Genomic DNA, 8,607 nt, shown 5'->3' with positions numbered 1-8,607 from the left:
CAGGAGAATGGCGTGAACCCAGGAGGCGGAGCTTGCAGTGAGCCGAGATCGCGCCACTGCACTCCAGCCTGGGCAACAGCATGAGACTCCGTCTCAAAAAAAAAAAAAAAAAAAAAAAAAAAAAAGAAATTTATTCTCAAATGCAATATGAGCTATGATTTTCACTTCAGGAAAAATTATTTGCATAATGTGACAGCAATAGAAATATGAGCAAAGATAGAACATGAAGAGATGTGAATAGTCAGTAAACAAATGAATACCTCAATCCTCTCAGCAGGCAGGAAATACAAATTAAAGCGACAATGAATTACCAGATTGGCAAAAATGATATCCATTGTTGGTCAGGGTCAGGATATGGTATCTCGTACATTGCTGGTGAGTAATTTAGCAATATCTACTAATTTAAAATGTATGTATAGGCTGGGCTTAGTGGCTCATGCCTGTAATCCCAGCACTTTGGGAGGCTGAGGTGGGCAGATCACCTGAGGTCAGGAATTTGAGACCAGCCTGGCCAACATGGTGAAACCCTGTCTCTACTAAAAGTGCAAAAAAATAGCCAGGTGTGGTGGCGCACACCTGAAGTCCCAGCTACTTGAGAGGCTGAGGTGGGAGAATTGCTTGAACCCGGGAGGTGGAGGCTGCAGTGAGTCGAGATTGCGCCACTGCACTCCAGCCTGGGTGACAGAGTGAGACCCTGTCTCAAACAAACAAACAAACAAACAAACAAAATATATTTGTAGCCAGTGGACTCACTTTTGGGGCACTATCCTGTGGATTAAAAAAATCAAAATGTAAGGATGTATGTGCAAGGATGTTCACTGAAACATTGTTTGCAGCATTAAAAACCTGCAAAGCAACAATTATTGATAGGAAACCTTGACTAAACTATGGTTCATATGTGTTTTATGAAATATTATGTAGCAGACTGGGTGCAATGGCTCATACCTGTAATCTTAGCACTTTGGGAGGCCGAGGTGGGAGGATCACTTGAGCTCAGAAGTTCAAGATCAATCTGGGCGACACAGTAAGACCTCATCTCATTATATAAAAAAAAGAGAAAAGAAAAGAAAGAAATATTATACAGCTATTAAAAAGAATGAATGAGGCCGGGCGTGGTGGCTCACGCCTGTAATCCCAGCACTTTGAGAGGCTGAGGCCGGTGAATCACCTGAGGTCAGGAGTTCGAGACCAGCCTGGCCAATATGGCAACACCCTATCTCTACTAAAAATACAAAAATTAGCCTGGTGCATGGTGGTGCGTGCCTGTAATCCCAGCTACTTGGGAGGCTGAGGCAGGAAAATTGCTTGAACCCAGGAAGTGGAGGTTGCAGTGAGCCGAGATTGTGCCATTGCACTCCAGCGTGGGCAACAAGAGCGAAACTCCATCTCAAAAAAAAAAAGGAAAATGATATCTGTATCTTTTGACCAGGATGTGTCCATGGTATGTTAAAAAGTAGAAAAAAAAATCAAGAGGTGATTATTATCCCATTTTGGTAAACATAAACAAAGTAAATAAACAGGGGATATCAGTATATTTATTGATCAAGTATATGACTGTTTGCCTGATTGGTGTGAGCAAAGGTAAAAGTATAAAAGGATATATATTTCCAGGCTGTTAACATCAGCTACCCTAGGGAGGATGGAATTGGACAGGGTGTATTTTATAGGAGATGGGAGTGGTGACTTTTCTTACAGCTTTTTGTTGTTTAACCTGTTGTTTAACCATCTGTGACTTTTTGTGATTAAAATACAAAAGTTAAAAAATTTATAAACAAAAATAATAAAACACTCCAAGCCATATTAATACCCATTTGTTAATACCTTGATATATTCTTTCCAATATATAAAATTGGGTTCTTACTATACATGCTGTTTCGTTACCTGTTTTAAAATTTTTCATACTAATGTATTTTCAAGTTGGTAATTTTTAATATACAGTGTAATTTATCATGACTGAATTCTGTCTTCCATTTAAGTTGTATCCAGTTTATGTCCTTGTAAACTGTCGTAGATGTATATAGCCTTAAAGTAAAACAATTATTGCCACATCTTTAATTTTTTTCTTCAAATAGATTGTTAATTCAGCCTAAAAGTGGAATTGCTGATTCAAAGCTTTAGCTTTAAAAAAAAACAAAAAAAGTTTTGATATATGTTGCCAAATTTTTCTTCAGAATTATTTTGTCAGCTTATCTTCTTTAAGCAGTGTGTGAAAAAACCAGTTTCTCTAAATCTTTTATCAGCCCTGGGTAGTAGTATTATGTTATTGCCTTTGCAAATTAGATAGAAAATCTGCTTAAATTTACATATCTTAGTGTTTCTCAAATATTTGGTTTTAGGATCCTTTTCACTTAAAAATTAATAAGGACACCATAAAGCTCTTGTATATGGGTTGTATCTATTTATACTGTATTAGAAGCTAAAACTGAGAAATTTAAAATATAATTTTTTTTTTGAGACAGGGTCTTGCTGTGTTGTCCAGGCTGGAGTGCAGTGGCACGATCATGGCTTACTGCTGCCTTGACCTACTGGGCTCAAGAGATCCCCTGACCTCAGCTTCCCAAGTCACTGGGACCACAGGCACATACCACTACAACTGGCTAACTTTTTTTCAAATTTTTGATAGCAATGGGGTCTCACTATGTTGCCCAGGCTGCTCCTCCTGTCGTGGCCTCCCAAAGTGCTGGTGGGATTACAGGCATAAGTCACCGTGCCTGGCCTGTCAGATTCTCTTTCAAATAAAGATGATGATGAAGGCTGGGTGTGGTGGCTCACGCCTGTAATTCCAATACTTTGGGAGGCTGAGGTGGGCAGATCATTAGATCAGGAGTTCAAGTCCAGCCTGGCCAACATGGTGAAACACCGTTTCTACTAAAAATACAAAAACTTAGCTGGGCATGGTGGAGCGTGCCTGTAATCCCAACGACTCGGGAGGCTGAGGCAGGAGAATTGCTTGAACTGGGACCCGGAAAGCAGAGGTTGCAGTGAGCCAAGATCGCACCTCTGTACTCCAGCCTGGGCTACAGAGTGAGACTCCATCTCAAAAAAGAAAAAATGATGATGAATGAGAAAAAGCAGTTTGGTCAGGTTGCAATGAAAACAGTTGTGCAAGTCCTCTTCCTCAGGACAGCTGTCGCTGTCATACTTCCTTCCTCTGCAGCAGATTCACATTTACACACACAGAATAGTATCAAGACATGTGCTCGGGGGCGATTTAATAAAAATAAATAATCTTTAATGAACAAGAATATTCTCAAATAAAAATCCTTTACAACTGTGAGGTGTGGTATCAGGAATACTGTGACTCCTAGTAAGTCTGATGCCACTGCCTTGATTCATGGTAATTAAGGAGCCTGTAGTTTTACCCATCATTGCTTTTATACCATCCGTGTAAGTGTCAACACAGTGAAAAAGGCAAATAATGTCTTAATATTATTTTGTTGAAAATAGTTTTGAGGCCAGGTGAGGTGGCTCATGCCAATAATCTTAGCACTTTGGGGAGGCCAAGACAGGAGGATCACTTAAGCCCAGGAGTTCGGGACCAGCCTGGGAAACATAGTGAGATTCTTTCTCTTTTAAAATTTAAATTAAAAAAAAACTTTTTAGAAAGAAAATAGTGTTGACCTATATACTCCAAGAATATTTCAAGGACTTCTGGTGATCTGTGGACCATACTTTCAGAACTGCTATTTTGGATTAATAATACAGTTGAGTATTTGTTCATAGGATTTTTGGACATTTTGTTTATTTTGACTTTCACTTCTTCCATCCGTATATTTATTTTCTATTGATTGGTAAGAGCTTTTTGTACGTATATCATATTTGTTGGAAAGTCTCTCCCTCGTCTCCTTTGTTTTTTGCTCCAGGGTATCTGTTATAGCCAGGCACAGTTGCAAACTTGTAATCTCTGCTACTTGGGAGGCTGAGGCGGAAGGAGCCCTTAAGTCCAAGAGCTTATGGCTGGCAGTGAGCTATAATCATGCCACTGTGACAGAGCTGAGACCCCTGTCTCTTAAAAAGAAAAGAAAAGAAATATCCATTGTAGGGATTTAAAAGTTAAAATTTTAATGTATTCTCTTCTTTAAGATTTCTTTCTTTTGAGGCTGGGTTTTGATTTGCTTGCTGCCTTGTTTGGATTCTCTTCATCACAAAAATGTGTAAACCTATTCACCCATATTTTCTTTTAGTCCTTTTATCATTTCATTATTTGCATTTTAGCTATCTAGCTGGAACATTTAGACATTAGTTTTGAGGCAGAGATCTAACAATTTTTTTAAAAGTTTGCCTCTAATTCCAACACTTACCGGCATCATCTACTAAATTTTTATTTCTAATTTCATTTATTTCTGGATGCTGATAATTTTTTAGCTTTTGAAATGATGAAATTTTATGTCATCTTAGGGGCTGATTTTTTAATTTTTTTTTTTTTTTTTGAGACGGAGTCCTGCTCTGACACCCAGTCTGTAGTGCAATGGTGAGGTCTCAGCTCACTGCAACCTCTGCCTCCCAGATTCAAGCGATTCTCCTGCCTCAGCCTTCTCAGTAGCTGGGACTACAGGCGCATGCCACCACATCCAACTAATCTTTTGCATTTTTAGTAGAGACAGAGTTTCACTATATTGGTCAGGCTGGTCTTGAGCCCCTGATCTTGTGATCTGCCTGCCTCTGCTTCCCAAAGTGCTGGGATTACAGGCATGCGCCACTGTGCCCAGCAATTTTTAAATCATTTTTAAACAGAATAAAAACATACAGAAAAAGTTTTCAGCCTTTTACATTTTTTTTTCTTTCTTTTTTTGAGATGGAGTCTCACTGTGTTGCCCAAGCTGGAGTGCTGTGGCACGATCTCAGCTCATTGCAGCCTCTGCCTCCCAGGTTCAAGTGATTCTCTTGCCTCAGCCTCCTGAATAGCTAGGATTACAGGTGCACGCCACTACGCCCGGCTAATTTTTTGTATTTTTAATAGAGATGGGGTTTCACTGTGTTGGCCAGGCTGGTCTTGAACTCTTGACCTCAGGTGATCCACCTGCCTCGGCCTCCGACAGTGCTGGGATTACAGGCGTGAGCCCCTATGCCCGGACGCCCTTTTAAATTTTTAAAAATGCAAACATATTGGAGGGCCTAAGATTTCAAAGCAAAGGTTATTTTGGGGAAACCAGAAATAGTAATGCATATACTCTATAACCTTATGACAAAGTATAGTCTGTATTCATGTCAGCAAAGAGTACTTAAATAAAAACTCAGTCTTATTAGTAGCTTTAATAGTCCTGTCTGGGCTAGTTATATGAGTTAGTTACATTAAAACTAGTGATAATGAAGCCAAGATCAAAGGTTTGCTTTATTGGACAGTTAGTTTCACAGCAGGAAAAACACTTCCATCTTAGTTTTTATGACTTAGATCTTGACTTCTTCAGAGAAAGTATAGGTGTCTTAGTAGAAATTATTCTATTGAAACAAATAAAAGATAACTCATGTTCTGTTTTTTACTGGTGCCTTAAATGCCACTTTGAAGAACTTTACCTTTCAACACACTGAAGTTGATGCTGTTGTGATCATTTAATTGCTTTTTTACCTTTTCCCCCTACAAATTATTAATTATTTCAGTTGAGAGAAAGTAACTCATTTTTAAAGGTGACCTGACATTTTAGATAGTCATCTTAGAATTAGATTTGAAGTTTCTTTATGCCAATTGCAATGTGTTATTTAATCTTAAGCATTTATAATTTGCATTTTAATTAACCTTTTCTAAATTTCCCTATTTGGCACATGTAAACTCATTTAAACTATGGAAGCAATCTGTGAAGTCCTTTTTAATGTAACTGTCTAATGAGGATACTCTTAATTTTTGAGGTTCTCAAGAAGGAAGATATAAATAAAATACTAGTTATCAAGGTGTCTAGTAAGTTTCATAGAAGTATGAATATGTTAAACTTACGTAGTCCCACATACTGTTACACTTTAGGCTGTGCAACATCAGTCTTTATTAAGACCTCTTCAAGATATAAAACTTCTTTTTTTTTTTTTTTTAAACTTTTAGAGACAGGGCCTTGCTCTATCACCAGGCTGAAATGCAGTGGCATGATCATGGCTCACTGCAGCCTCAACCTCCTGGGCTCAAGGGCCAATTGATCCTCCTGCCTCAGTCTCCTGAATAGTTAGGACTGCAGTCATGCACCACTCAGCCTGGCTAATTTTTAAGTTTGTTGTAGAGTCGGGGTCTTGCTGTGTTACCCAGGCTGGTCTCTAACTCCTTGCCTGAAGTGATCCTCCTGGCTCAGCATCCCAAACTGCTGGGATTACAAGCATGAGCCAGTACACCTGGCCAAGACACAAGACTTTTAAAAGGGTAAAACTTTTATGTCAGGAGCTAAAAATTATTCAGTCATTAAAAATTATAGCATTTGGCTGGGCACAGTGGCTCATGCATGTAATTGCGGGACGTTGGGAGGCTAAGGCAGGTAGATCACTTGAGCTCAGGAGTTCGAGAGCAGCCTAGTCAACATGGCAAAACCCTGTCTCTACAAAAAGTACAAAGATTAGTTGGCCATGGTAGTGCTGCCTGTAGTGCCAGCTACTCTGGAGGCTGAGGTGGGAGCATCACTTGAGCCCAGGTGGTCAAGGCTGTAGTGAGCTGAGATTGCACCAGTATGCTCCAGCCTGGGCAACAGAGTGAGACCCTTTAACGAAATATTAGTATACACTATGTTTATCCACTTTTCCTTCTAACCTTGTTTTACGTAACGGAGCACAAAGTCTGACATTTTTTGTTTAAAATAATTGAAAGAAATCCCAAACCTCATTAGTAATAGAACATTACCATCCCACCCTTCCATCTTCCCATGGAAGGTAAGAACCAGGGAATGGTTTGGGAGAGGAGGTTGGAGTGTTTCTGCCTTTGACACTTTATCGTAGGGCCCTTCTTGGTTGAAATGTAGAGTGACTCCATCTGTCCTTTTTGACATTTTTCTTTTTGTTGTTGTTTCATAAAACCTTTCAGAAGCGGGTATTAACCTTTTTCTTGCCTGAACGTATATTGAGCTGCTTTTCTCACCCTCTTGTTTGTATTTTATGTTTTTCTGACATCATTTTAGTGTATGAAGTTTTGATACTTAGAGAAATTTTGGCCGGACGCGGTGGCTCACGCCTGTAATCCCAGCACTTTGGGAGGCCAAGGCGGGTAGATCACTTAAGGTCAGGAGTTTGAGACCAGCCTGGCCAACATGGTGAAACCCCGTCTCTACTGAAAATACAAAAATTAGCCAGGTGTGGTGGTACTCACCTGTAATACCAGCTACTTGGGAGGCTGAGGCAAGAGAATCGCTTGAACCTGAGAGGCCAAGGTTGCAGTGAGCCGAGATCACTCCACTGTACTCCAGCCTAAGTGACAGAGCAAGATCCCATCTCAAGAAAAAAAAAAGAAATACTACCTTTTTGTGACCTGAACTCTCTCTTTGCTTGTGTTGTTTCTACCCTATTAGTGAAGTGTCTGACAAAAGAAGTTCATCTGTGGAATACAGCTTAACCTTTTTGTTGTAATGTCATTTAAAAAACCCGATTGTGTGGCTGGGCACAGTGGCTCATGCCTGTAATCCCAGCACTTTGGGAGGCCGGGGTGGGTAGATCACGAGGTCAGGAGTTCGAGACCAGCCTGGCCAATATGGTGAAACCGTGTCTCTACTAAAAATACAAAAATTAGCTGGGCGTGGTGGTGCACACCTGTAGTCCTGGCTACTCGGGAGGCTGAGGCAGGAGAATCGCTGAACCCGGGAGGCAGAGGTTGCAGTGAGCCAAGATCGTGCCATTGCACTCCAGCCTGGGCAACAGAGTGAGACTCCATCAAAAACAAAACCAAAAACAAATCGATTATCTTTGTATGAACAGAAATGAAATTCATCAGGAGGCATTTATTCACACCACGATAGTACTTGCGATAGGTGTGTTGGGTTATGTTATTTTGTGTAGCTTTTTAATTCAAATTTTGAATAAAAGTAAATGTTTTCTAATTTGCAATGCAATATCTCCTGTCTACCCCAGGTTTGGACTGGTCTGAAGAGAGCGGAGAGGAACCAGAGGACTCAGAGCAGGCCTCGCCCTACCAGGTTGCATGGTCCATCCGGGAAACCCTCAGATATCAAAGACATGCGTAAGTCTTCTGTTCTGTTTTTATTCTTTTATTTTGAGATGGGGTCTCGCTCTGTCACCCAGGCTGGAGTGTAGTGGCGTGATCTTGGCTTACTGCCACCTCTGCCTCCTGGGTTCAAGCAATTCTCCTTCATCAGCCTCCCAAGTAGCTGGGATTATAGGCGCCCGCTACCACTCCTGACTAATTTTTTTGTATTTTTAGTAGAGACGGGGTTTCACCATGTTGGCCAGGCTGGTTTCAAACTCCTGACCTCAAGTGATCTCTCCGCCTAGGCCTCCCAAAGTGCTAGGATTACAGGCATGAGCTACCACGCCTGGCCCTATTTTCCTTCTTGAATGACCGCTGTAGCAGATTGATATTTCTCGCTATATATGCTGATACTTTTATGTTATTAGATCTAGTTTTATTATAAAATAAAGGTAAAAAAAAGTTGGAAGTAAAATAGATTTCACTCTAAGAAATTGGAAGTA

General features: G+C 40.3%; 1 protein-coding gene across 5 annotated transcripts in view; it reads left to right on the top strand.

The window, feature by feature from the left end:
• LOC105468036 (INO80 complex subunit D) overlaps positions 1-8,607 on the top strand; it is a 95,174-nt gene that overhangs the window by 28,669 nt on the left and 57,898 nt on the right. For all 5 annotated transcript variants that reach the window (XM_011717958.3, XM_011717960.3, XM_071073278.1 and 2 more), the window contains exon 5: positions 8,029-8,137. In XM_011717958.3, coding sequence (XP_011716260.2) covers positions 8,029-8,137 — 109 coding nt within the window. The remainder of the gene's footprint in view (positions 1-8,028; positions 8,138-8,607) is intronic.

This window comes from Macaca nemestrina, chromosome 11, assembly GCF_043159975.1.
Source record: "Macaca nemestrina isolate mMacNem1 chromosome 11, mMacNem.hap1, whole genome shotgun sequence".
Lineage (NCBI taxonomy): Eukaryota > Metazoa > Chordata > Mammalia > Primates > Cercopithecidae > Macaca > Macaca nemestrina.
The sequence above is the reverse complement of the archived record's forward strand: the minus strand, read 5'-3'. Positions and strand labels throughout refer to the sequence as shown.